The following is a 27,630-nucleotide window of genomic DNA, read 5'->3' on the forward strand; positions in this document are numbered from 1 at the left end:
TGATTGCACTGAATGGAATATATTCGGTATTTAATATGTTTATTTGTTTATTATCCGAGGAAAGGGTATCAGTCAATTAGGCATCGCCTATAAGCAACAAGCACATAGCTAAATGAGAAAAATATACAAACAAAAAAGAATATAGTAATGTACGGGACAGAACATAAGAAGCCGGAAACCCATCTCCGATTTTTCCACCTATCAAGAGGCGTCTTTCTCGATCTCATCATCATCAACAGCACCAGTCCCCGTCAAAAAGAAATCAAGCTCACTAGGCCCGCCCTGGGAGTTTTCATTCTCGGCAAGCTGTTCGAGTAAACTAAGGAAAGGATCTTTCTCAAGAGACCCGCCCTCGCTACCGGCTGTCGTGTGGGTACCACTAGTCTGGGACTGAGCACCTGGCGTAAGGGCGGTGGGACCTTGCGTCATTCCATTTAGAGTTGCGTGAGCGGCGTCGAAGGGGAAGGTTGCATATTGGGGATTCGAGGGGGGTGTTGGGGCTATGGCTAGGGCGGATTCGGATAGGAAGGCGGGTGGAGAGAGACCGAAGGTTGAAGGCGAGAAGCCGGTTGGGAGGGAGAGGTGATTTTCTGAGAGGTCTCCGCCTGGGAGCGAGAAGAGTGATGGAAGAGAGGGGGATTGGTGGTTGGGTGGTGGGTGGAATTGAAGGCCTGGGGAGAGAGAGGCTGCATGAGGGGGTTTCTGGGAAATCGATTGAGAATGGGAGTTTCGACGGTCGGTGTCCGGGCTGTGTATTGTTGCCAGTGGAGTCGATGGTGCTGGTCTTGTACTTGAGTAGTAGGAAGATGGGGTTTGGTAGGAAGGTGCTCCCATCGGGCGTTGGTAGTAGTGATCTTGACGGTCGATGTAGTTTATAGTGCTGATGTAAGGGTCAGTAACTAGCGAGGGTGGAGCAATCTAGCCATGAGCACTTACTCCGGTGCCAGGTCATCTCCTGTGTCTACCAGCCGGACATGGGATCCATCCAATGTCAAACCGGGGTATCGGTCGAGGAAATCTTCAAGATGGAAAACCGGCGAGAATCGCATGGGACTACTCGCAAGGTTGCGGACCAATTCAGAGTGACAGGTGTAGATGGTCTGAAGCAATTCGCGCTGGTGTTGCACACCAGTCCAAATTCCTCTCAACCATGCAAGTTGGTGCATCTCGCGAGTCAAAAATTCTGCGCTGGAGGAAAAGACTTCACCCTCACGGCCCTTGTAATGCACACCGTGAACATGAACCGTGCCGGCGGTGCACACACAGTAACCGACAAAGGCAGGCCACTCAACCAGCGGAGAGTTGCGACCCAGTTCAACTAGCTCGGCAATGGCATTGGAGTGTGAGAAGCACAGATTAGTAGCCTCGATTTGCCAGGACTGATGCTGGCCTGTGCCTCGCAACTCTACCAAATCAATTGGCAGGAATGGGCGATATATCAAACAATGCACAAGATGGTAGATCAATTTGCTCAGCAGAAGAGTTGTGCTCTCGGGGTGGCCGAACAATGCGTCAATTGATGCGAAGACGTCCTGCGTACCAGCTGCCCAGATATCCAATTCTTGTCTGATTTTGGAAAGATTAGAAAGAGCGTGCCATGGGAAATGAGAATCGCCCTTGACTCCGCCAGCGGCGAGATACTTGTTGGTCACCCCAAGAATGCGCGTTATATCGATCAGCAAGGAGGCAGCGCTCGGTGACTTGCGACGGGAGTCTGCTGAGTATTGAATGTTCGGTCCAACATGAAAGAGCTCCCCTTCCATGTTCAGACCTGCTGCGTGGGGTGACCATGACGGCAGACGCAGGACAACCGAGTGGTCGGAGATGAGACATGGGCGCCGAGATCCGCAGTTGATGAATCGATCCATCAAATAGACGGACCAGAACAGCCGGCGCCTCATTTCGCGCTCAGCAGGTGCAACGTTCATCTTAGAGGGAGCTTCGCGATACAAATCTAGCGCGACAATCATTGCAACGCAATTTGCTGTTTATCGTTAGCGGGCTTCATTCGATCGCGAGAGAAAACATACAGAAAGTCATGTAGGCTTTCTTTCCAAGGCCATAACCGTAGAAAGCCTGCGAAAGTAACAGTAGCGTCTGCAACCCTTCTACCGTGGGGTTATCGACATCAATCATGCGCCTAGCCTGTAATGCTGTGTCAAGTCCTGTGCGCAGCGACTGCTCCACTTGGCCTAGTGAAGTGGTGTATCTGAGCAGCGTTAGCAAAGAGCGCAAAGGTTCCAGCCGGATCGTTTTACCTCGACGCTATTGCCGAAATAGCCATGGCCAGAAATGTAGGTAATTGATTTGATTGATGACGCTGTCGCGTTGTCGCCTCATCCAAAATGTAAAACGGCTTCCCATGCAGTCGCACAAAATATAGGTCCAGGAGCGCATCCGACAGAACGCCATTATGTGTTGGCGATGGCTGAACATTTGCGGAGGAATGAGCAATCGGCCTGGGAAAAGGATCCACCTGCGACAAGTGATTCTGCTGCGATCGCGAGTCCGAATAATTGAAAGATGTATCAATGGTATTGCGACGAGTGGGGAAGGTCGGAGGTTCGTCGGGAGTATCGGGGGAAGTAGGCGACAAAGGATTCTTTTCATCGTGCAGTCTTTTTTCGAGGCCATCAACTCGTTTCAAAAGCGCTTCTAATACATCGGTCTTTGGTCCCCGCTTCTTGGGAACGGCATCTGCACTAAATTAGCAAATTAATCGTATGATGTGGACTGTTGGACTCACCATATACACAAGGGCACTGGAAGACCTTACATGCCTCGCAGCTCGGTCGCAAGCGATTGCATTTGATCTGAAGCGAGTTAGAGACTTCGGGTTGCAGGAATCCAGATAATCCTGACCTTGCGCTTGCGACAGGATTTGCAGTTCATTGTTTCGCGTGGCTCGACCGTCGCACGGCGGGGTGTGAGACGGTCGATGCTGACCTGAGGACGAGACATGGCACCTACATGGAATTGAATGACAGGAGGAGAAAGAGAAGAAAAGAAAAAGACCTCGGCCAAGAGGGACAAGAAATCAAGAGCATGGCTGTGGCGTTTGGGTCTATACCATTTCCGACTTTTTGCGGAGGAAAGAAATGCGGAGAAGTGAAGTGATGTGCCGCCGGACTTCCCGAATTTGGTTACTTACGTTTCTACTGCAGTCTATATACATTTGGATGTCTTCTGTTCTTTGAATTGGATTATAGCCACCATATACTACTCTATTCACAACCAGATATTCCAATATACTTTCAACTCCTTAATTTACTTATGCTATAAATTCCTAAACTATCCCACTTAGTGAACGCCCAGACTCCGGGGAATTTGCTTCTTTCACACCATCTCCGTTAGGGCTTCGACACTAACATCCGAGACGATCCAGGTACCCTAACTGGTAGTTTAACTGGTCTAACTGGCCTAATAAATAACTTGAAAGCCTCATGACCATCACGGGGTACTTAAATCCCGCTTGGACCCTTTTTTCTTTCGCAATTTACCCGACCACTTATGTTTACCATGCTAACTTGGTGCTAGTTGTAAGCCTAGTCTGAGTTAGTGCCTTCAAAACCCCCCGGATTCCACTGCGGCATTTACATTAATTAGTTCCCAGGAGCCTGCTAAGCGCTACTACTGTTTTGGATACGGAACATGGCTAATCCTGGTACATTTTGACTTTCTTCAGAGTCGATATCACATACTAAGTAGGAAAAATCCCTGCAAGTCCTGGCATTCAGTGAATTATTTCCTGCATATTCTGTGACATAGAATTTATCCAACCGAAATCTTAAACTAATGCACGTTCTATACACTTAATTTACAGAATGTCTAATCTGGCCTTTTTAGGGAGTACAAAATATAGAATCTACAATACTGGAAAACTAAGCCAAACCCCTCCCCCTCCTAACAAACTCCGCCATATCCTTCGCCGACGCGGACCCCATTCCCTCCAATCCCTCAACAACCCCACCGCGATCCTTAACCCCCTTCTCCTGACTAACCTTAAAACGACCCTCGATTCGGGTAATGTCAATGCGCATACCGACGAGATTCTTCAACAAAGTAGCAATGTACTCCAGTGGCGCATCGGCGATTTTCCAAGGCGTCGGCGATGCCGTGCCGCTACCGCTACCGCTAGTGTCCTTCCCCTGATTCACCCCATCCCCAGAGTCCATGCTCCCGGTTTGAGAACCCGAACCCGAGCCAGAAGCATTTTCTTGGAACCCCATAATACCCTCCTCGCCCAGCTTTGCTAGATCGCTAAGCTGCTGTCGCAGGAAAATTTCCGTTTGTGGGTCTTTAGTGTCGTGGTAGATTGTTGCGCGACCGTAGACTTGTACAGCAGCGTAATTCCATGTTGGCGCGACACGCCCTGCTGGTTTTGTCTCGGGGTAGAAATTAGGTGTGATGTAGTGATCGACTGGGCTTGTGAAGACGATCAAGACTTCGCCGGGGAGGATATGGCCAACGGGTTCTGGGTTCGTGGCCGGGGTCTCGTCAGTTGGGAATGCCCCTGGGATACTGCTTGTTTTGGGACTCTCCGAGGCCTCGACCATCGCTTTGGCTTGTGGATTTTGGCGGGCGATATGGCCGCGCATAGTGCCTAATGAATGTGGTGGCGCGCCGGCTTCATTTTTCCTGGCGAAATCTGAGACTTCACTGTCTAGGACCCAAGGAATGTGGCTGCATTGAAGGGTGGGGTGGTTTTCTGAGGGAAGGGAGGTGGTGAGGACGCCGAGAGGGTGTTGTTTGATGAAGGCGTGGAGGGTCGGAAGGTCCCTGATCGCATGGTCTGGGCGAAGATGCATTTGTTCTTTTCAAAATGAAGGCCAATAAGCTCAATGTATAAGGAAAAGAAAAGGCTGGGGTATCAAATTCAAAATAAGTTTGGCCCCGGATTTTCCGATAGCTTATCTATGCCAAGTAGTGTATACAATGCATTGTATACCGGGGCACACCTAGGCCTGCAGCCTCAACATACCGCTATTTATGTTTTCTGTGGTTTCTATTTCTCCAAGAGAATCGATGAAACTTATACCGATCCATCACGAAGTCCCATGTTTGTCCCACCTACCGATCTATATATTGAGCCCTTCACTAACCCGTTCACTTTAACGTGTCCAATTGACTTCCTTGCGACTTCAAAAGATCGGGATGACTGTCAGGAACAGCAAGGGTGACGAAGGTGGCCCCTTGCCAGGAATTAGCGGTCCGTTTGGCACAGCTGCCGTATTGTTCGAAGCGTGGGCCGACAGCGTCAAGCTCAAGCTGGATAGAGAGGAGATCGCAGCCGTGATGCCGAGAACATCATTCCCAGCAGAACGGACGGTCTCAATTATCGAGAACTTCCCATTGCAGATTAAGCGATAGCTAGCCGGCTGACTCTGCATAACGAAGGGTCATTCCCTCTAGACCATGATGACTTACTTCACAATAACATCATGGGAGATCAGAATAGCTTCGAGGTGACCGGGATTATCGACTGGGAGGGCGCATGCACGGTTCCCTTGAAGCTCATCAGCTTCCCTGAGTTCCTTGCCTCATTGCCAGTTGCCTTAGGCTCCCCTGAGAGCTATAATCTAGATGGATAGCCGCTTGATGAGGAAGAACGAGAAAGGTGGTGCTAGCGAGCGGAGTATATTAAAATGATAAGATCGGCCGAGCTTAAAGATAACCTGCTCTCAGACTGCCTCAGTGGTAGGAGGAGCCAGACTTTAGCTTATACGTATGGGGCGTATACTTTTATTGAAAAGATGGATCTATATGATCGAGCCCTGGAGTCATTCAAGAGTTGGACAGTGAGAAATAGACTTCAAGCAGCGAAGGAGAAAGTTGGGCTGAACAGCAGATGTAGTAGTGCGTCAACATGCATAGGGAGTGTTGATCTCCTTGCCACCTATTTTTCCTAAATAAGACTGATAGCTAGCTTATTAATATGTTACAGAATTCTAGCCTTCTAGTTGAGTCGAAGACATATCGCCCTCAAGAGCATGCTTATTTTTCACAGAATGGGCAAGGAGACAATGCCACCAACATTGTACCAAACACAGCAAACGCAATGCATTTCTAGTAGAGAACCCAAAGAAACATAAAACTCCGACCCAAACACCGTCCCAATCAAATCTATTGCATAAACAACAGACAAGAAAAGGAATCGAGACATGGAACCAGCCACCAACTAAGCTAAAACAAAGGCCTCCCAGATGCCATGCGCACAAAGTCAAATGGCACATTCTGCCCAACAAGCAGCCTAAGTGTCTCAACCGTCGTCCATGCACTAACATCCTCCGCCCCATATGCCGTCCACCCAGCCCCAGTAGCAACAGCAAGGGGATCACCCTTCCTCGGCCCACTAGTAAGATCCAGATAAACCTTTCCACGGGAAGAAGGCGACGACCGACCATTCACACCGTAATGCCGTAATAACGGCTGCACGAGCAGCGATTTCTCAGGTGGCAGCGCAGAGACAATGACAAAAGGCTGCTCGACCAGTTTGACGGACTGGATGGAAGTGAAGGGTTCCAAGCCCGCAGACAATGGACCAGAGGCTTTGAAGCCGACTGTATAAATCGTGCCAACGTCCAAGGAGCGGAGAGCGAAGATCGCAGGCGAAGCGTCTGCCTCGGAGCCGGCGAGGATAATCGCCGCCCGGGTGCTGTAGGCTGAGGGTACGTATTCACGCGTCAGAGTCGCGCGAATACCCTTCCAAGCGGCGTTTTCTCCAATGAACCGGGATTTACCCGCTGCATCACCGACCATGGCGATGGTGTCGACTAAGCCGATTGCGCGGGCTGCGTCGCTCACTGCTGGGATGTAGGAGGTAGCGCTTGTTACTGGGGGGTTGAGGTAGGCGCCGCCAAAGTGTGGGTGCGAGAGGATGGATTCCATGGAACCTTTGGGGCCTCTATCAACAGATGAGAGGTTGTGCGGAAGGCCAAGCTCGTTCAGGCATTTTTCCATAAACATTGATTGTGGGGTTGAGCGGAAGGATCCAATTGCGTAGAGATCACGCTTAGGGAGCTGGCCCATTATGTGCAGGGCTTCGTTGATCTCAGCTGCGGTTAGTTGGCCCGGGGCTGCAATCATGGGAAGGAGGGGGTGAGTGATTGGCGAAAAGACAGTGTTCAGGGCTCTGGAAAGCTGGCCCATCTGGCCCATGTTCACTGCTGAGAGGAGAGGGCCGGTGCCGCGACTTTTGACTGTTGAGCGGAAGTATTCTAGCTCGTAGTTTTCCTCAATTGTGTGGACCATGGCAATCATTTTGACGATATCAGCGTATTTGGCGCTTTCATTGAAGATGCGCTGTGCTTCTTCCGAAGTCCATTTCCAGTTTCCGGAGAAGTCATGGAACGCTGAAAGAATCATGCTGTGGCCCTTCTTCTCAAACAGTTGTCGTCTGATATCTTCCGGCAGCCACAATTCAACATCAATATACTCGACTCCCCACCGAATCGCCCGCCGCAAGTACTTGTAGAAGAGCGCAGGATCGTCAACCGGAAACTTCCCGTTCTCCCGCGTACACCTCACAGTAAAGATAATCGGTAACTCAGTATGCTGCCTCAACAGCATCAACTGCTGTCCAACATACTTAAGACTCGGAACAGGCGGAGCGACCCCCTCAGCCGGCTCAACTAGCAAATCAACACGGATCTCCACAGCATCCGACCCAACAGACAAAATATCTAAGTTCGGCAAAGCAGCATGCACATCGGGGAAAGTAGTCGAGATAAAGTTGGTGCGGGTCTTCGTGCGCAAGTCATCATGTGGCCTGGTCTGGCCAAGAACCAGCGACAAGAAGCGAGAGAGATCACGCCGCAGGAACGGACTCTGCGAATATAAAAACTCATAGTCGCAACTCTCGCTCAGCGAGTCCTCCGGCGCAGACCCATCTTCCACACAGTATGTGTTCACGAGGACTAACGACGATCGCTCACATCCTTGCAAGCCCCGCGCTAGATCGCACGCTAGAATTCCGATAACTGCGTCGCGCGCGCGAATGTCCCTCGTCCATGGCTTCCCCAGTACCTCCGCAACCAGCTGCACGATATGTTCCTGGTTCGCGCCGTGGACTATAACCACTGTGCTAGTGGGTTGCTGTGGGATTGGCGGTGTGGGCTGGTCTTCTTTGGGGGTGGGCGCTGGAGCGGGGAGGATAGCGACGTTTGAAATGGAGACATTGCTTTCTGGGCCCTGGGCCTTGAGAGGCGGGACGGGATCGAGGAGCGGCGTCGGCGTCGCCATGTGCGGGATGGCAGTCGGAATCATCGCATGCCAGTGTGCGTTTTCATACTTGATGAGGGAGATTCTGTGATTGATTTCGTTTGTCTGGGCGAAGTCAAAGGGGGCAGGCAGGTTTCAGAACAATATCACGGGAATGCGTTACAGGTATCCGCGCACCGGATATTTAGTGAAATCGGAAAAGGAGAGAACACCGAAACGGACTAGCTTGCTATGGGGTAAAGGGCTGGGCAATTGGGCAATTGGGTAAAGGCTGCCACTTAATAGCCAAACAGGAAGGGTTATGCATTTGAGGCGACATTCGATGGAAGAACTTGCGGAAGTTCTAATGCGCAGCACTGGATCGACGGACGACGGACGCGGGGAAAAGTGGGAGCGGCTTTTGGTTTCTCCGCCAATCAGAGCAGAGCATTGAAGTATACTACTTTATCACTAAGTACAACTTTAGAAGGTGACATTGTTTTTATTTGTACATTGTTATAGTATTACATATATACATATTGTGTATATATATACTGTGTAGGTTATGGCGATTAACTTTCATTTGCCGTATTAGCCTGCCGTGGAATATCAGCCTATATAAAACTCAATACCCACTGCAGCCTCAGATCCTGATTGCTGACAAGGGCTCTATGCTACCCTAAGAATGGGCTGAATTGGCTAAAATGGCTGAAAGGATCTGATACGAGGGAAAACAAAAGAGTTACACCCTCGGTCAGAGCCAATTATCGGCTCCGAGAACGATACTACCTAATGTGTCATGCAATCTCCCGTCTGTTGGAGGACAAGCCAACGAATCAGACATCTAGATTTCCAAGGCATATCACTGTAGAGTTACAGAGCGAGGACTACAAGGACGGCAAGGACTGCCAAGGGCAAGATCTCAAATATAGTACCATGTTCAAAGCATATACATCACATCTTGATCGTCCTGTCAAGCATAATTAAGTGTTGTAAAAGAGGATCACAAGCATAGACTCAAATTTACTCAGGCACAAAAGAGCAAGAGAAATCAAAGATCCGCCCAATGTATTTCAAACAGATAATGAGAGGAGAATACCAGCCAAATCAACGGGAGGGTATTGGGCAGCAGGAAAAAATCCGAAACAGATGAAAAGCAAAAAAAAGTATTGTGGAAAATCAGGTATGTATTCCACAAATAATCACCACAGATGGAATCGCGCTTTTTTTCGTTCACGATTCCGAGCATCAAGCCGGAGTCAAAAACACTAACACTATGTACGACAGACACGACGGCGCGACTGTTTGACGTGAAGACGTCAGCCTGAAAGGCAATAAGGTTCGGAGAAGAGAAGGGTGTGGCTATCCAAGTGTACCGGTTGAGACCGAGACGCAATGTCGAACAAACGAGGTTCCTGCGAGGTGGAGGCGAGAGGCAGCCGAGCCAGCGGCGATAACTCTTGTCACCCGAAACCAACGCAATAATCTGTCTGCGAATGGACGAAGCAATCAAAGCGGGTCAGGCCGAGCCGACTCGGAAGAAAAGTTTCAGGTTCAAGAGAGACGTATTGGGGAAGCCGTGCAGGACCCACCCACAGGGTAGATAACGATGGAAAGACGGAGTACGTTGAATCGCACCAATTAACTCGGGGGAGAGATAGCGAGTCCATTCATGAGTTTAGGTAGGGGCTTTCTACGGGCAGTGTTGGCCGTCTTAGAGACTCGTGGTGCGCCGTGGATCATGCGGGGTTCGGTCATTAGACTTGTGTCTAGTTTGGCCGGTGCTACAAAATCGTCAGTTGGGAAGAAATTTAGTGATTGGGCTTTGCATACCTCGTGTGACAACCCTGCCGTAATCGGCTGAGAGATTGTGCTGGCTGCGGCTACTTGGGGCGAAGAAGGTGGCGTTGGCTGTGCGCCAGAGGTGATTGGAGGTGTCAGATAGGAAGTCTGTTGTTGAACGGCCGGAGAAGATGGAGGTGCGGCCGCGATTACGCTTTGAGAGGACAATCTCGTCGAACAAGGCCATTCGAGGTTCTTTAGACTTTGGACTTGTTCGCTCTCGGTCACTAATAAACTCGTTGAAGCCTGTGAAAGGGTCAGTATCTCTGTGGCAATTTGATAGAGAGATGGCATAGCTTACCTTGTGTTTGTTGCAGAATTGCAATGTAGTCAGCATGCTCACTTGGAAGACTCTTCATGAAAGCCTCAATGTTGAAAGCATAAAACATGCCCGATTTTTTCTTATCGCTACTAGCAGGCGCAAGGAACTTCTTGTACGTGTAGAATAAGCTAGCGAAGCACCTAACAAATGCAGCGCGAATCTGATCGGGATGGAAAGCAGCATCACATGGCAGACAGACCATAGATGCACAGCGGTTGTGAACAGTGAGCTTACACGCGGAACACTTGTACATGCCTTCCTCTGCCTGCTCATCACAGATAGCACATGTCAATTTCTCATCCCAAATCTGGACCTGGAAGAAGTGGCCCTCAACCCAGCAAGTGCCCTCGTTGTTTCCGATTGGTTGCATGTTGGCCTGTGGGACAATCGTGGACGCAGCAATAGTAGACTGCGCATAAACGGATGGGGCGTATGTGGATCCACCACCATACTCGGTGTTGAGTGTGGTGACCGAAAGATTCGATGCGTGACCCAAGAATGGAGCGCTTGGTCGACGAGTCATTCCCATTCCGTGTGACGAGCTTCGGCGCGAAGCGGCATCAAAGTGACCAGACCGCTTCTCGCGCAAAGAGGCCTGTAATGCCATACCAGAATCATTACGTGATGAGGGAGTAGGTGGAGGGGGAGGGAAGTAGCCGGAGGTAGGCGAGCATTCTCGTGGGGATGGCGGGGATGCAGCAGCTCTGGTAGTCGAGCTAGTCCCAGGACGTTCGTTGCCTCGGGAGGAATATCCACGCGATGGACCAGCCTCATTGCGGGCATGCGCGAAGACATTGAAGATCGGGGGTGAGTAAGTGCCTGGGAGCACGGCTGTTGCGCCGAATGCGCTGGAGTTCAAGGCGACATATTTGGCGAGATTGGTTGCTGGAGCTTTAGAAGTAAAAGTAGCCTTGCTCTCAGTCATGAAGGAGTCCCATGGGTATGTCTCGATTGCATATGCCGGGGGTCCTGTGGGAACGTGACATCGACCGTGGTGAGGAGCTGCTAGTTGCAACAAGGACAACAGCTTTCTGCGTTGATGACGCGGGAGAGCAGTGGGTTGAATGGTGCTCTCGATCATGTTGTTATCCAAATCAATGAGAACAAAGTCGTCAGAGGGCAGTTCCACCTTCTCATACCGACGCTCGATACCCACGATGTACGGACAAGGCGCCTCGAGGGCTTGAATCAAGCGGGCTGGAAGAACAGGAATGAGAACGCCCGTCCATTCCAGAGGGAACAGGAGATCGACTAATGCCCTTGTCGCGAGATACAGCATGGATGTGTGGGAAGACAGGAAGATGATACGGGACTCGGTGAGAGCATACTATATCCGATCAGCTCTGCAAGATTGATCCAAAACAAGCAAAAAACTCACCTCGAAGAGAATAATGATGTTCGGAACCGATAAAGTTCGGAACAAGGCATACAGGTCCGTCTAGGAAACAGTCAGTAAGAGTTTCGGTCAAGGAACTCAAATCAAAATTGCAAAGCACATACGTTCCGAGAGCCCGGAATCTCATTTGGGGCCTCTTTCCGTGCAAATAACCGCAGCTCACGGATCGCAAGTTCGACCTGTGTCTTGGAAGATATGGGGGCGAACGCTTCTGTGCAGAGATTCATCACGTATCGCTCCAGCGGCTGCCATACTCCCATCCGCGGTGAGGGCGGAGGCACATGCTGCACAGTGCCTTCCGTCATGGGAACCACAATAGCCTTCAGCCACTCCTTCCAGAAGCTCGTCATGGTGCTCTCTCGGCCCAGGATACCGTACGCGCGGGGGATCCAGAATCCAGTATCACCATCGGTCAGGCCTTCGATTTTCGAGGCTGCGCCGTGGCGAACGGGACGCAGGAGGTCAGTCATCAGTCCGATCTTTTCTTCCACAGCACTGATTTCATCCTCGAGTTGTTCGCGAGATTCGGACCCTGATGGGACTGTCGGTAGCTGGGCTAGGAGCCTGGATAGCTTGGCCCGCTCCGATGCCAATCGTTCACCTAAACTTGCAGCAAGTTCACGCTCCTCGTCTGTCATGTTGTCTTTCCGCCATTCCTCACAACGCTTCTCGAGCTCATCCGCGGCATTCTGGTTCAGTGGGATCCAGATGATCACGCAGATGGCGTGTAACCTGGACCCATTATCCGTTGTCATGGCAAACCCATGCCAAGTGGATCGCGGTCGCTGGTCGGAGGATACGATGTTGATATCATTCGGGAAAGCGAACATGGGAACGTAATCGGGGAAGTTACCACGCTGCTTCAGCTCATCCGGCATGCTTCGTGTGGGGTATCGGTCGAGGAGGACAGGCTCGAATCGCCGTTTCAAGGGGTGCATTGTAGGGGAGATCTCGAGAGGTTGAGGGACAGGGATAACCGAATTATAATTGCTAAGTCGACGGGAGGTTCGCACCGAAGCTGGCAGAGCTGGTCAGCCCAAAAAAGTCCCGAGTATCATATCCAACTCAGATAAGGCCTCATATCAATTCTTACCTTGACGAGCAACGGACGGTTGTCGTTTCATGCTATTCATATCGCGAAAGGCCATGTGTCGCCGTACGCTGCCAATGCCGGACCGGAGCAGGTTCCCACCGGGGGAGGATGAATCCTCCGGGACAATCTTCTGTGTACGAACCCGGGATCGCGGGCGGGTATTCGGGGTAATAGCGCCAGCACTCAGGCTCAAGTCTGTCAGAAAGGAGTCGCGCTCATTGGCAAACTTATACAACGCGGAGTCGAAATCGAAGTCTTCCGTGAACAGGGCCGAGGCGCGCAGGGGCGAGGAGGTGCCTTTGACGGTCATGCTGCTGCGGTTGCTGTTGCTACCGCCATTTGCTCCTTCTGATGTCTTGGAAAGGGTGGAGAGTCGTTGGAATGAGCCCCGGCGACTGGCGCCATTGAAGAGCATGGAGTTTGGGCGCGAGGCATCGGGGTTGTGTTCCTCTTCTGCATCGGCATCCTCCTGGATTGTGTCTGCGAGAGCAGGACCGGGTGATACAGCAACATTGGTTCGGTAGTCTTCTCCCAATCTTTTGAATGTATCCAAGATCTCCGTGCCATCTACGCCGGCAATCCAGAAGTAATCGGCGAGGGGGGCGCCCTCCGAAGAGGAGCTTGAAGGCATTGTAGAGTCGCGGAGGACTGTAAATTAGTATCTTAATTGTCGCCACATCAGAGGATCAAGGTGAAGGGGGTAGGTAAAAATGGGGGAACGGGAGGGAGGGGCAGTTGAGAGCGAAGATCAATTTCGGGTTGAACTTCTTAACGTTGTATTGAAAAAAGGAGTTGCACTTTTTTTTCTTTCCTCTTTTTTATTACTTTGTTTTTTTTCGCAATTCCTCTGTTTCATTGTTTTATCATTCTTTTACTTAGTAGGTTTTTCTATTTATTCTTTAATAGTAGGCTATGTCAACATAAGTACCAATTTCTTTTCTTTTTCTACCGGGTAGTTGCGTGTTAAAAACCTACAAATATTCGTGCACTTATCCCGAGTGTGCGGTTACTCCAGACTTTAACAATAACAAATCAGAGAATCTAATGATCCATTATGGTACAATCAAATATATAACATCAATATAATATTCAATATTCAATTCTCTCTTCAAGGAACCTTTCACAGCCCTAGCCATACACAAGAGTCTGACACCGTAACGACCTGCAGGCCTTCTGCAGGACAAGCTCCAGACTTCCGGGTTATCGAATCATAATACAGACTTGTTATACATTTTATATTACTTTTTGTAGCTTATTATAATTGCATGGCAAGACTTCTATCTTGTATACGGTGTGGATATATCATCATACTTACATAAAGTTATGTAGGTTTCATACAGTCGCGATATAGGATATATACGGCTCCACAGATTAAACATCTTTTGTAGAGGTTCGGTGGAGCGCAATGAGAATTGCTTTCTTTCGGATATTCCGCAAATCCATGCCCAAGGATCAGGAATTTTTTGATCCATGGTTGTAGGGGCTCATTTATCATCGGGCGGGTCTTCTTCAGTCGTCTTGATATATGATAGATTATTTCAGAGAATCTTCAGGTCAACAACGTTCGTGCTTTGTACTCTTCGGCTTTATTGATATTGCGCTATGATACTTGGGGGTAACTAGCGGGATATTTTAGTTCTTCGACGTCGGGGGTGAGACATGGCGTTTGATCAATTTCTCTTTTAGGGGTCTAAGTCGGAAACGCCACAATGTCATTCTTTTATAGACTGGGAGTTCCTGGCGCATTTTCAGGTCTCTTTTGACTTTCAGGGGGTGAAATGATCGGGAAGTGCCGTTATTTAAGACCTCGGCTTGACATAGTGGCGTATATAGTTAGGGCTTTTTATAGATTAGAGCAAAAAAAGAAAACCATCAGTATTGTACACGTATATCTGTTCTTGATTAGGCATTTGTCTTCCTTTTTTGTATTCAGCTTTCTCAACCCGAGGTCGGATCTTTGACTTTCTCTACGGACATATTGGATTTGGAGCCAGGAGTCCAAGTGGAGTGGACTGCCCCCCGGGGAGACGATCCATACTGCTGTAGGAAAAGTGGAGAGTACTAAGGGTATCAGTTCCCACAGGTATTATCTATCTACAGAGTATCCTTCCAAGGTTGATTAACTTGATCGGAGCATTGTTAGACATAGCTGAACTATGAATTATGTATCTGGTCTAAAAGCGTCAAGATTAACATACATATGTATGCACATATGTAATAAGAAGAAGAATACTGAGATAACAGGAATTAAAAAGAATCCATTGGTTTAGACACCTCGGCTGACACCCGGACCTTACGTAGACCTCGCACCGGTAGCCATTTTCGTACAATTGCAAGGATTTCAAGGGTATCAACCGCACCTCCCCGTGCTTTACACATTAGTACAATATTGTAATGCTTACTCCGTACATGTGTACACATGCAGGATATTTGGATCCTCGACACGAGAACAAGCGGTGGATCTTAGCCCCAAACTCAGCTATCACATCGCGAACAAAGTAAAAAGATAAGCAATTCATCATCTACAACGAACTCTCTATAAACCTGATCACATACAGTATGCAGAAATATAGTTAGTAGAAGATACCGATATCTCAGATCGGGCAGAACCCAATTACCAGCCCAAGTCTAGACTCTTCGATTCCACAATGCCTAGATCTGGACTCCAAAAGACTCTGTATACATGCCCAAAATAACTATTTTCGATATGTGACATACCGTGCACTACGTGGCCTTGGGCCCGGGGAGAAATTCTTTTCTTTTTCTGCCCTAAAAAAATACCCGTCGGGACATCGGTAAGCACTGTGCGACAAACTTAAGCATGGGCTGCATCCTTTCCCCAAGTGGCGGCAGGGGCATGCGCGACTCGGCTGATAGATCGGAGCCTCAGGACTCATTTAAAGACTATATACCTATTCTATATGGGATATGGGATATGGGATATCCTAACAATTACCATGTACACCCATTGTACGGTAGGGAGAAACTGCCGACAAATTGATACCGTGTACCAGTGGGTCCCAGACAAACCGCCCTTGCGGCAAGCCATGCAACCCGCCGAAGGAACAATCGTAGGACAGCAGCGGAAAAGAACCAGTACACACCGCGTTTCAGGTGCGTTTCCGGCTCATCAAGTTGCCCGTCGTTAGGAATCCCTTGTCCCCCATTGCACCGCGCCATTCGATCGATAACTGGCCCAGCGTGGCACGTCCGTCCCGCTTCAAATCCTTTTGTAGGATTTCGAGGCCCTCGTTTTGGCCTTCTTCTTGTTCCACCAAGAATGCCACTTGCAGGACATCCCGTGGGTTAAGCGTGGGCAATGCCTGTAGGTCGGGATTTGTGCTGTCCCCGTTCAGCGATTTTGATTGGAACGGTGGCTTGGGATTTAGTTTCGTTTGCTTTCCATCCCCAGTTAGCGAATTTGCGCCCGGTCTGGTTTTACAGGTTTCAAGAGGTTTTTATTCTCACCTTGATTACCACGGCGCCTTCGCCCACGTTTTCCAGCTGTGCCTCCAGGGCAAATCGGAGTAATTTTGTTTTTCCATACGGACCGAGCGACTTGTTATCGACTTCCAGCGGCGGAAGCTCGGAAGCTTTAGTCCGCACGCTCAAACATGGCTGTGCCACAAATTGGTATAATTTGCGAAAAGTCCGTACCCGGCCACTAGCTGCCTGGGAATCTGAGCCGATTTTTGTCTCTGTATAGCTGACGCTGACGGCTAGCACGTGGTTCCCTTCCTCTTTCAGATCGAACTTCACGATCTTTTGTAATGACTCGCCGCTCTTTAGGCCGTCTGTTGATGCTGTGTCTGTGGGGGGGTCGAGCTCTAACGCGGCAACTGATGAAGGGGTTGTCATTTCCGCAACTATGCGCACGGCTGTAAGTACTCGTTCCTCGTCATCATCGTCTATCTCGTTATTCGCGCTGAGTGTGCATCCGAAGGTTTCCCCAACGTAGACGGATCCAAAGGATGGGGGCAGGGTGAGCTGTTGGGGTTAGCCTTGGGTTTCCTGTAAGAAATTCATAGTTGGGCTCACAAGAGGGGATAAAATAAATTGATCATCGGAGTCGCCCGATGGGTAACTTAGAGATGCTTTGGTTGAGATTGTGGTGTTCGACGTGGGGAGGGGGTACTGATAAGAGAGCGATGGCCGCGCAAGCCTATAGAGAGTCAGGACCTGGCATCGATGTCGATATGAATGGTGATGTTTACCGCAAGACTAATCAATCCACGATCAGCATATCCCTCTGACTGTGGGTTGTTTGTGGCGTACCTTTGAGAGACACAGCATGGGGTTCTTTCGGGGCATCGGCACCCGACAGAGCACGTGGACGTGCCATCGAGCGGAGGTTTGAGTATCAGCAGTATCAGTAGTAATTGAGTGGAAAATTAGATGCGTTTCTTGTGGACTTTGGAATATGAAGTCATATTGAAAGTCGAGATAGCGATAGGAAGCTCTTGAACAAACAATGCAAACATATTTCCAAATGGACCAATAGAATGAGAGGATCAATAGAACAAAGAGATAGACCCACCTTCCCGACTAGGCCAACCCCACAGGTGTAAACACTTCCTTCCCTTCCTTCCCAACTCTCCTTTCTTCCTTCCCCAAGGACTGTGCTGGGCTATGGAATAGGTTGTAGATACGAGGCATATCTGCTCGCGCTAAACAAGCGTGGGTAGACCTCTGTGGATACAATTTTAGGACACGAACATGGCTTGTCTACCGATCCTGCGTCGGAGAGTATCCTCTGGGCATCATACTGTGACTACACTTCTTGGCTCCAGACTTCGCTACGGTCCTGGATACGCTGGTTGTGGCTCCGCTGCCCGGATAGAGATTTGGCCATCGTGCTCTCGAGAATTCGAAGTGGTGCTGGCATCTACTCAAGGGGATGCTGTCTTATGACGAACACGATTCCGAGGACCATTTTTTGCCTGCATGAAGAGGACTCTGAGGGCATTCCAATAAACTCTTTTTATATTCTACGATGTTTTTTTGAGACTAGAAAAGATAATGGACAGTGATCGGATAAGAAACATGAATAGAAACAGTACATGTGTACAATGTGCACACACAATTAGTTTTCTTTGGTTGATATTCTATTTGATCATGGTGTATTTCAATAAAGCAGTTGGAAAATCCGTAGTTTAACTGTACATGCATTGCCTCGATAAGAAATTTAATCTACTTAGGTACCAGGTAGAATCCAACTAATTCAGTATCTATATGCATCCACTGCCCTTTTGAGAGCTTGTAACTGATCTGGGCTTTGTTTCAATGTATGCATGCGTTGAGTAACTTATTGTACAATAAGTAATTTTGTTCCATTGTATTCTTTATTGTCCTTCTGAACCAAAGGTGAAGTATTAGGAAGCGAATCAAACAGATGGTCTTAGGTCTTCAGATCCTTCCTTTACAGAACGTAAAATTCCCACGACCATAAAGAGCCCCTCAATTCCCTTTGCTTCTATTTTCCACTTCACTGCCCAAACGTCTGTCCACTCTTTTGATTCATTGCCCATGGTTCAACCACGGAAACCGAAGGCCAATCCAAAGGCCAGTCCACAGGACCACACCGACCCTCCTCAACTTTATCCAACAACCCCCCGGATACTCAGGAAGAGAGGGGTGGTCGACGAGCCCTCTGGCACTGAAAACAACCCAGCTGAGTCGCCAGTTACACCAAAAAAGCCACAGACGGCTGAAATGCCAACGCCTAAACTTCCACCAGATTTCCAGAAAATGCTCGGCAAGCGACGTACGCCAAAGACCGATCCGGACAAGGCAAATCAAGGACGACTCTCACGCTCGAAGGAGCAACGGTAAGTTACATGATAGAATCTCTGCTAGACTCTTTGGGTTTAATTTTGCGTCGTTAGGATGGTCATCCTTCACCACAACATTGATGAGGACTCCTGGAGTGCCAGCCCTATAATCACCTTCAAGATCGCAGGTAGTGTAGGGAACGTTTATACCACACTGATCAAAAAGGTCCCCAGTTGCGACTGTCCGGATAATACGTTTCGTCGTGCTCGCTGCAAGCATATCCTTTATGGTACGTTTTAGCCATGTCAGCTTCATCTTGACAAAGCTATATAGGTCCATACACATGGGCTTTCTTTTCGGTTTGTCATGTTAATGGTTCAAGAAGCGTTGGTGAATGCTCTCTCGGTGACTGAAGACGCCGTGTTTCAAAAGTCATTCTCCGAAGGCGTGAGTATAACCAAACCCCAAACCAAAGATGCCGCCTTTTAACTCTGTTTCGACGCAATTAGGACCTCGCCCAGATGATTAAATCATCAGCCTTGTCGCGAGTGGATAGGCTTGTTGCCGAAGCTTTCAAGGTTACCCCCAGCACTCGTCGAACCATCGAGGGTGAATGTGCGATCTGTTTTATGGAGATGGCGCAGACTGAAGACATCATCTGGTGCGAGAGGCTCTGTGGGAACAACCTGCATGACTCATGTTTCAAGCAATGGGCGGGGACATGCCACGGTACGGTAACCTGCGTGTACTGGTAATTGCTAACTGCTCCTTTCAACACCTATTCGAAGATGCTAACAGCTACCTGCAGCCGTGCTCCTTGGGGCCAACAAGATTATGATGCTCAAGTCGAATCAATCCTAGCTGCTGGCGTGCCGTCTGGCCAATATGTTAATGTGGCTAGCCAGCTTGGGATGTCCACTCAACGCGGTATGTGCCCAGTGATTACAACTTGATAATACCTCAATTGGCCTTTATCTCGAGGTCCTTTGTGAAATTATTGCTAAAATCTCCTGTTGTCTAGATCATTCGTTTTACCGTTTCCCTCGTCGCCCCAGTGGCCCTGAGGGCGAGGGCGAGGGCAAGGGCCCAGAGGCTGAGCCCTCTTCCCAGGTATCCCAATGATTTTATTTGGTTATCGATGATTTGTTCAACTGACTCTCCCTGCGCATGGTATTGTTTCGTTTCGAGAAGAAACAGTCTGTTGCCGGCAAGATTCGTTGTACGGGTGCAAGCCCTACAATACCAACAAGGGCGTTACCAAATTGTGGCATCTTATCGAAGCAATTTCTTAACAGCTCGAATATTTGGCGTTCAAATTCCTCATCGACATTCTGAATAGAATTTGAACACTAGCTCTGCAAGTTTACCTCACTGCAGTGCCACACATGGGCAGCATTATTGATAACCTAAAGATAAATTGATGGGATTTCATACACGTCCTGAACCAATTTGACTTCTTCCTCTAGCTATGAAATAGAATATGTATGCAATGAACAGGGAAAGCTGGAGAATATCTTCAGGAAAAGCTGTTAACGTGCCGGTTGAGTTCGACTACAAACCACAAGAACCAAAGCACACATTTCGAAGACACCATTGCGAAACTCACCATCTTATGCCCGAGATCTTGAAGAAGTATTTTGCAATATGCAGATGCCAATGCAACAAGACAAAACAATTCATTATCTGAATATGGGTATCATGCAAACCCCCAAAAGGCAACAAAACCAAGGGTACTACCCACAGTGCCTATAACGCCAAAAACCCTAATTAAACAAAATTCTTCTATATATCCCTTCGAACCGATCGACCTCGCCTCACAGTCGCAACGCTGACACCCTCTTCGCCAGTCATCCACGAGGGCATGCGCTCCGGATCAACGATACCCAACTCGGCAAGTTTACGAATCCCACTGACAACATCCGAACCAGCAAATGTAAGCGAGACAGCAGGGAGCGTGGAGTTCGGATCATCATCCTCGTCATCTCCAGAGCCAGGTTTATCAAGAAGTCGAATATCAAGACGGTCGAGTGGTGCCGGCGCAAGTGCCGATCCCGTGCCGAACCGGGAATGGATTGCCAAACGACGTTGCTTCGATACCGGCGATAGTGGGCCATTTTCAAGCCCACTGGATTTGCGTTTCGCGCTATCCAGAATTAGGTTTTCCTTTTCGGCCAAATGACTCGTTGCAATGTGCTCTTCGGGCGTGACTGTATTGGACGGTCGAGGATCTAACGGACTTCCCTCGAGAGCTGCATCAGAAAAGATGCTAAAAGCGCCATTGGCTGCTGTTGATCGGCCCGGGCCGCGGAGAGCGAGGAGGGTAGGTAGATTCCTTGCTGCGAGGGACGTTGCCGTGAGCGAGAATCTTTCCTGCGGACGCGAAAGTGCTTTCGGTATTGCGTCGCGCACCAGGCGCTGGAGCGTCCGGGTATCTGTAGCCACGGAGCTGGTGGCGGGGGCGATTTTTGAACCGGGAGATGCAGTGATGGATGTGTATACGAAAGGACAACTATCTGGGAAAGCGACGTAAATGACGCGCGAGGAATCGGTGAAGACCTCGGCGGCTTGTCGGGGGGATTGGTATGGTGAGTCGACGACAAAAATGCGCAGGAATGTCAATGGGAGTGTTGCAGAGCGGGCGAGATGGTAGTGCGCCTTGACGAGTGGGGAGATCTCTCGTTGGAGGGCCTGTACAAATGTTGACGCTTGCATGCGCGGCACAGAGCCGGACCAATCGGCTGGTGGCTGGGTCTTGCTGCTTTTGTGCTTATCAATGCGGGTGAGCTCCAACGCTGTCCATCGCAGGCTGGCGGGGCGGTCGTCCATATAGCGAAGGTCTGCCATGGCTAGCTGGCGCAGTGTGATTCCATTGCGCCAATCGCCTTCTAGGATTCGTTCGAGAACTTCGCGCTTTCCACCTTTTCGGTCTTGGAGATCTTCGTAGACCTGGCGGACCTCTTGAACTGTCTCTGCGGCGGGGTAGGGGAGGGCTTCATCGTCATCGGGCCCAACTTCTTCGTCTTGTTGTAAATATGGTGGGAAAGAAGTGATATTGCGGTCTTCAAGCCACAAGAAGGCGAGGTCTAGGAGCGCTTGCCTGGACAACTTGCCGAGGGCTTTTGTGAGGGATGGGGTGGCCGAGGGAATGCGAAGGTTGTTTGGTAGGCTGGCCGTTGTCGGGGCGCGTACTGTTTTTGAACGCGCCATCGCTGAACTATAGAGTGTCTTTGTCACAGAGCTTCAAGGACGAGATGGCCTATTGTCTCGATAGCATGCGCATGATTTCAGGCTCAGATTTTGGTCTGTAAGCATTGACTCGGTGGTTTCGCGTCTAAATTCCCTGTCAACAAACATGCACGTGCTGATAAGGTAAGATTAGTTAAATTGACTACCTCGACGCCTGATATTTCAGGTGCCAATTATGTGTCCATGGCTGTACTTCTCTTCACCAAAGCACTTGTAAGCTGCTACTACACTGATTACTCTTCTATGGACTCAGTGCTCAACTAGCTTCCAATGTTGGGCTCGGCGGACATGCTCAGTCAATCAAATCTAAATTCGAGCAGATTTACCACTAACATTGTACCCAACTCTCGAGCTAACAGTGCAAGTCTGGTGATCTCACATATAACATGGGACTTGGTATTAGAATGCGACAATATTTGAGCAATCAGATCAATATGTTCCAGCTTCAGGCGAGGGTGTTCACCGTCATTCAACGAAGCAATAAAACAAGGAAAACAAAACCTCTATCCAATGATATTCAGCGTGTTATGAGATATTATAGTGCTGACCGGATTAATTAATGCATAGTCAAATCCACAACTAGTTATGTAACCATGTATTTCTTCACACTGTACCCTGGTCAAGCCGAGGCAAAGATGCTGACAAAGGTGGGCCCAGCCCTGAAGATCGGTCGAGTCGAATGATCCAAATAGACTCTAGTCACTTTCTTGCTTTTTTATGCGCAAATAAAACATCCCCTTTGTTCTTGTCTGTGAAAATGACAAGAATTTACCCTCGCCTCTGTGAATAAGTTATTGGCATCTACATTATGACAGAACCACAGCGCAAAAGTGTTGCCGTGATCGGCACAGGGATGGCTGGACTTGTGATCGCATACATACTCAGGAACGACCCTCGAGGGAGGTTTGACGTGGAAGTATTTGAAAAGGTAAATCCAAACTCTACTGCAACGTCATTACCTAGTTTAGAGAAGAAAGAGAAAGACAAACAAACTAGAGCTGATTCCACAACCAGCAAGACAAACTTTCTCTCGACTCAGCATCCCACACACTCACAGATGAAAAGAGCGGCGAAAAGTCAGAACGCCTGGATCTCCCCATGCGCGCATTCGCCGACGGGTACTATGAGAGCTTAAAGCGTATGTACGACTATCTCGGTATCACATACGGCTCCCCACGATTTATTTACGCCCTCTCAACATTATCGAACACCGCCCAACAAGTCTCACCGTACTACATTCACTCCTCAAATAACCACCAAATACCGCCTCTCCGCCCGAATGGTTTCTCATGGGCCAGTTGGCTGGTTGAGCTATGCTACCTGGCTGTGTGTTACTATTGGTTCACGGCTTGTTGCTTTTTTGTAACGCCCAAAACGTTGGAGTCGTCTGGCACAGAGGAATCTCTTCGTCATTATGTTGAGAGAATTAGATTGCCTGTATATTACGTGAAAAACTACCTCTTACCGCTCATGTCGAGTGTCACAACCTGCTCACATGACGCGTTAATGGACTTCCCTGCTATTGATCTGGTGGACTACGAGAGGAGAACCTTCCGCAGGAAACACTACACCGTCCTCGGCGGTGTCCATCGCGTGCAGACCAAGTTGGCTAAGGGCCAGACGCCTAGACTCGGTGCGAAGGTCACGGCTGTTGAGAACGTCGGGACACAAGTCCAAGTTAGCTGGACAGATTCCCGTGATGGCCAGAGCAGCTCGCGTCTATTTGACCATGTCATTTTGGGCGTGACACCTGATGTGGTTGGTACGATCTTCCAGCCCCTTCGGAGCGCAATGGCAGCGGTGCCCACGACGACAGTTCAATGTATTGTTCACCGCGACTTCTCCAAGATCATCGATGCTAGCAGGTCTCTCTGGACGCAAATGTCTCTAAAGACTGGCGAATCAGCACCTCAGCCAATCCACATGTGCTCGAATGATCACGCAACAGAGTCGATCCACGAGCATCCCTCATCTGCTCTCATCACCACATATCCCATTGCTCCCATTGACCCCGAAAAGGTCGTGTACACAGCCACATTTACCCGAGTTCTCCGATCATCAGCTAGCAGACAGATCGTGAACCAAATCTTCGGCCAGAAAAGATCTATTGATGAAAAGAGTCAGCTTTGGCGAAATGGCGACGGCAATGTATGGCTCGTCGGTGGTTGGTGCTGGGATGGAATGGTCATGCTCGAGGGGTGTCTTGCCTCCGCGACCAGGGTGGCAAATGCCCTCGATGTTGAGGTGCCTTGGATGAAGAGGTCTTAATGACCAGTCTATACGATAATATTTTGTTAATATTGCTTTCCGATCCACGATTGCTAATACGTGCATTGCACATAGCATCTACAATGTCAATACACGCACTTCATGAATAAAGAACCTTGATCTGATACACTGATTGGCGTTGAACTCGCCTCGTTATTCATTTGGTCAACTATTCTCTCGCACTTTCTCTCCTCTCCTTCTCCCTCACCATGCCTCCATGAAGTCCAGCTCAGAACCCTATGCAAACGAGATGAACGAGGATTAGACTGCATGGCAATGGGCACTGTATGTACAAGTCAGAAAGCCGAATTAGACAAGCTCCATGCACAACTTACACAAATAGGATCGCCCAGATGATTGGAGACCGGTGGACAGGTGTTCAAAGGTCCGCAGCATCCAGGAAGTGGGCCACTATTGATACACGTGAAGCCCGGTGAACACTTATTGGGTCAGCCAAAGCAACAACCATACGTAACATTTATGAGCTTACACATGTGGTCGAAGATTGACAGAATGGCTGGCTTATGGGACATGTGATACATTGACCTGCAACACAGCCTCCGCCTCCCGGCCCGAAATCACACTATGAAAGCAAGTTAGCATCTCAACACACAGATAGAATGCGACCAATAGAAGAGGAAACGAAAAAGGACATACAGCTGTATTACACGATCCGCAGTGATTCACATCAGTCGTCAGATCCTTGCAGGTCCCACCACAACAAGCAGGCAACACACCCGTACAAGGTGCCGCACTGCAAGAACCACAATGTTGCAAATTCGTCGCCAATTCCGTACATTGGCCATCACAACAGTCCGGCTGGGTGCCAGTGCACGGTAAAGCAAGACAAGAGCCACAGCGATTAGCATCCGAATTCAAATCCACACATGTCCCGGAACAACAAGCTGGTTTAACACCAACACACGGCGTCTTCGAGCAAGAACCACAGTGGTTGACGTCTGTGGAGAGATCTGTGCACGCGCCATTACAGCACGCCGGATTCAGCCCTACGCATGGGAGAGCTGTGCACGAGCCGCAGTGTCCCAAGTCTACGCTGAGATCTATGCAGGTACCACCACAACATGCTGGTCTGGTGCCCGTACACTAGTTTGTTATAACCGATGAGTATGGGGGCTCAGTAGCAGTGGGGAGGAGCTGACTTACACCGTGGTTGCAAGATCCGCAATTGCTGACACTAGTGGAAAGATCTGTGCATGAACCCGAGCAACAGGCAGGATCAAGTCCCAGGCAGGGGAGGGCTCCACAAGCGCCGCAGTTAAGAGGGTCGCTGCTGAGATCTTTGCATGTTCCAGAACAGCAGGATGGTGTAGCTCCAGAACACTGCAAAGTATTTTAGCAAGACTGTGGCTGGGGAATGTTCACTGGGGTCACTCAATACCCTATTACTGCATGCACCACAGTTATTGATATTGCTGTTGAGATCAGTACATGCACTCGAACAGCAGGCTGGTTTAGTCCCAGTGCACTATCCAGAACGGACTTGTCAGACTTGAATGTATGCAATTGGAGACATAACGAAGACATACCACTGATGCATCACATGCCCCGCAATTGCTAACGCTGGAGTTCAGATCCGTACATACTCCGTTACAACAGGCCGGTGATGGGCCAAGCACACACTATAAGTATGATAAATTAGAGATGAGAGACCAATGAAAGGAATGTAGCAATGGCTTACAGCTGCACCACAATCCCCACAATTTCCAGTGTTCGTCTCTGTATCTGTACACAAGAAGAAACAGCATTGTAGCCCTCTCTCGCACTATTCGGTGATATATAACTGTCAGCTACCATTGCACAGCTATATATATGAATCATTGGTCACCATATTGAACTCACAGTAGAAACCCATGGCACACAGAAAATACTATTACGCTGTGGGACGATATCGAGTGAGGTAACATTGGTAGCGTTCAAGAGAGTAGTTTTGACATGCTGGAATAGAGAAAGTAGTATCCCTGATATAAGGTGAGAATCTAATATACCTACCACAGTAAGCAAGAAAGGTCTGACCTAAAAACAGCAATGGAAACATCTGTAAAGATGGCAAAATTGGATATTGATCGACGATATCAGCACTACCGTTAGTCAGGCACTCGACTTTGAGACGTTAGATGAACGAAACATAGGGCAGATAGAAGAGAAGAATATGATAGGCCTTATATCGCGCAATTGATACGAGACGCCGCATCATTCTCTCGCTGAAGTGGTGTGTGGGGGACCGAGAAGTACAATCGAGACTTATTGAGCGTGTGTGCTACCCAAGATGTTACAAAAGGTCTATATGGGCTGTTTACAACATTCATGCCATAGGCACTAGGTGTATTGTTCTTTCCAAGGTTGAGGAGATCCCATCGGAGGTCTTCATAATGGTGTGAGTCAATGTATAATGGAAATGGACGAAACTTGCAGTGGACACATTCGACTTGTTTGCTTCTAGTCTTGTCTCTAGTAAAAAGTATGTGTTCAAAATTGGTAAGTACATGATTTCACTAAAATCTTGGCTAAATGTCACAGTAGCAGGGAACACTGGCATGCAACCCGACTTAGAGACGGAACCTCCCGCGAGGGGCTTGGTGTCACCAACATATATAGAGCTCGACATTACTGGAAGGAAGTGATACTTTTCTAGAAATATTAATATTACTGAACAGCGCCGGTTTAAGCGATAAGATTGACCCGCAGCTTTTTGATGAGTGTAATGTACGTCTTGGGGATGGTAGTAACAGGCTATATCACGTAGATTATACAGAAGTCAAGTTCAGATATAATATCTCAGCCTACATGCCTAGCTTATTTCTGTCCTGAAAACCTACAGATACTTTCAACTATCCCCTACCTAGATAGCGTCATACTATACTTCTATCCATACAGAACTTTTTGCATCTTTCTTAAGAAGCTATTTGAAGACTCTTTCTAGTTCACTTTCAACAGTGAATCAAGAACTGACTACGTGCGTCCAAAAAAGCTGGAAACAACTTATTTCAAAAGGCTTACCTTTCAATACAATGATTTAAAGAAGAAGGTAGCCACTATATGTTCATGAGTCAAGGAAAGGCCTAAAACAAGATGTATGGAAAAAGGCTTGAGAATGACATATGGAAGAACATACAGAAAGTCCTGAGAAGCATATCCAAATGACATGTCGCCAAAGTTTCTAGAAGAAGCTTAGCTGCTGGATATTCTGCCATTTTTACTCAGCAGATTTAACTTCGAAAGAGTCGACCATAGCTGTTTCAAAGTCACATAAAACACCAATTGGACTTTGCGTATATACCTTGTGAAGCTTAGGCTACTACGTCTGTCACCTGGAATAGAACAGGGCGCTAAACGGACTGGAACAATGGGAGCTCCAAGCTCGACACCATGGTATTTTGTATCAGCCCCAACAAGAGCAGTCTAATTCTGTATAGACCCCTAATGCGGAGCCCGAACAATCAAAATTCCACACTCACTAGGGCTTGACCGGTC

General features: G+C 48.7%; 11 protein-coding genes across 11 annotated transcripts; 4 read left to right on the forward strand and 7 right to left on the reverse strand.

Annotated features, from left to right (window-relative positions):
* Positions 1 to 201: 201 nt before the first annotated feature.
* On the reverse strand, positions 202 to 2,961 carry N7529_000393 (transcription factor domain-containing protein; the record flags this gene model as incomplete). The annotated part of the gene is made up of 6 exons (XM_057235924.1): positions 202 to 880; positions 937 to 1,984; positions 2,031 to 2,209; positions 2,259 to 2,697; positions 2,747 to 2,813; positions 2,863 to 2,961. 6 exons carry the CDS (start codon positions 2,959 to 2,961, stop codon positions 202 to 204), a joined length of 2,511 nt encoding a protein of 836 aa, XP_057102727.1.
* Positions 2,962 to 3,881: 920 nt separating this feature from the next.
* N7529_000394 (FMN-binding negative transcriptional regulator) lies at positions 3,882 to 4,808 on the reverse strand (the record flags this gene model as incomplete). The annotated part of the gene is made up of 1 exon (XM_057235925.1): positions 3,882 to 4,808. The coding sequence occupies one exon, from the start codon at positions 4,806 to 4,808 to the stop codon at positions 3,882 to 3,884; it is 927 nt and encodes a 308-aa protein (XP_057102728.1).
* A 346-nt stretch (positions 4,809 to 5,154) lies between these two features.
* On the forward strand, positions 5,155 to 5,370 carry N7529_000395 (uncharacterized protein; the record flags this gene model as incomplete). The annotated part of the gene is made up of 1 exon (XM_057235926.1): positions 5,155 to 5,370. The coding sequence occupies one exon, from the start codon at positions 5,155 to 5,157 to the stop codon at positions 5,368 to 5,370; it is 216 nt and encodes a 71-aa protein (XP_057102729.1).
* Positions 5,371 to 6,183: 813 nt separating this feature from the next.
* N7529_000396 (type I 3-dehydroquinate dehydratase) lies at positions 6,184 to 8,241 on the reverse strand (the record flags this gene model as incomplete). The annotated part of the gene is made up of 1 exon (XM_057235927.1): positions 6,184 to 8,241. One exon carries the CDS (start codon positions 8,239 to 8,241, stop codon positions 6,184 to 6,186), a length of 2,058 nt encoding a protein of 685 aa, XP_057102730.1.
* Positions 8,242 to 9,840: 1,599 nt separating this feature from the next.
* On the reverse strand, positions 9,841 to 13,483 carry N7529_000397 (dDENN domain protein; the record flags this gene model as incomplete). Its single annotated transcript, XM_057235928.1, has 6 exons — positions 9,841 to 9,983; positions 10,033 to 10,287; positions 10,343 to 11,690; positions 11,742 to 11,801; positions 11,864 to 12,777; positions 12,853 to 13,483. 6 exons carry the CDS (start codon positions 13,481 to 13,483, stop codon positions 9,841 to 9,843), a joined length of 3,351 nt encoding a protein of 1,116 aa, XP_057102731.1.
* Positions 13,484 to 15,962: 2,479 nt separating this feature from the next.
* Positions 15,963 to 17,194, reverse strand: N7529_000398 (trafficking protein particle complex subunit 13; the record flags this gene model as incomplete). Its single annotated transcript, XM_057235929.1, has 5 exons — positions 15,963 to 16,250; positions 16,321 to 16,839; positions 16,891 to 17,014; positions 17,067 to 17,073; positions 17,128 to 17,194. 5 exons carry the CDS (start codon positions 17,192 to 17,194, stop codon positions 15,963 to 15,965), a joined length of 1,005 nt encoding a protein of 334 aa, XP_057102732.1.
* Positions 17,195 to 18,378: 1,184 nt separating this feature from the next.
* On the forward strand, positions 18,379 to 19,746 carry N7529_000399 (RING finger domain-containing protein; the record flags this gene model as incomplete). Its single annotated transcript, XM_057235930.1, has 6 exons — positions 18,379 to 18,680; positions 18,738 to 18,913; positions 19,007 to 19,071; positions 19,134 to 19,375; positions 19,433 to 19,551; positions 19,646 to 19,746. The coding sequence occupies 6 exons, from the start codon at positions 18,379 to 18,381 to the stop codon at positions 19,744 to 19,746; spliced, it is 1,005 nt and encodes a 334-aa protein (XP_057102733.1).
* A 660-nt stretch (positions 19,747 to 20,406) lies between these two features.
* Positions 20,407 to 21,831, reverse strand: N7529_000400 (CENP-N/CHL4 family protein; the record flags this gene model as incomplete). The annotated part of the gene is made up of 1 exon (XM_057235931.1): positions 20,407 to 21,831. The coding sequence occupies one exon, from the start codon at positions 21,829 to 21,831 to the stop codon at positions 20,407 to 20,409; it is 1,425 nt and encodes a 474-aa protein (XP_057102734.1).
* Positions 21,832 to 22,678: 847 nt separating this feature from the next.
* N7529_000401 (uncharacterized protein) lies at positions 22,679 to 24,138 on the forward strand (the record flags this gene model as incomplete). The annotated part of the gene is made up of 2 exons (XM_057235932.1): positions 22,679 to 22,798; positions 22,885 to 24,138. The coding sequence occupies 2 exons, from the start codon at positions 22,679 to 22,681 to the stop codon at positions 24,136 to 24,138; spliced, it is 1,374 nt and encodes a 457-aa protein (XP_057102735.1).
* A 620-nt stretch (positions 24,139 to 24,758) lies between these two features.
* N7529_000402 (uncharacterized protein) lies at positions 24,759 to 25,246 on the forward strand (the record flags this gene model as incomplete). The annotated part of the gene is made up of 2 exons (XM_057235933.1): positions 24,759 to 24,908; positions 24,953 to 25,246. The coding sequence occupies 2 exons, from the start codon at positions 24,759 to 24,761 to the stop codon at positions 25,244 to 25,246; spliced, it is 444 nt and encodes a 147-aa protein (XP_057102736.1).
* A 52-nt stretch (positions 25,247 to 25,298) lies between these two features.
* N7529_000403 (uncharacterized protein) lies at positions 25,299 to 25,696 on the reverse strand (the record flags this gene model as incomplete). The annotated part of the gene is made up of 2 exons (XM_057235934.1): positions 25,299 to 25,479; positions 25,686 to 25,696. 2 exons carry the CDS (start codon positions 25,694 to 25,696, stop codon positions 25,299 to 25,301), a joined length of 192 nt encoding a protein of 63 aa, XP_057102737.1.
* Positions 25,697 to 27,630: the final 1,934 nt, after the last annotated feature.

Source organism: Penicillium soppii (assembly GCF_028829465.1).
Source record: "Penicillium soppii strain IBT 18220 chromosome Unknown utg000001l, whole genome shotgun sequence".
In the NCBI taxonomy this organism is placed as follows: domain Eukaryota; kingdom Fungi; phylum Ascomycota; class Eurotiomycetes; order Eurotiales; family Aspergillaceae; genus Penicillium; species Penicillium soppii.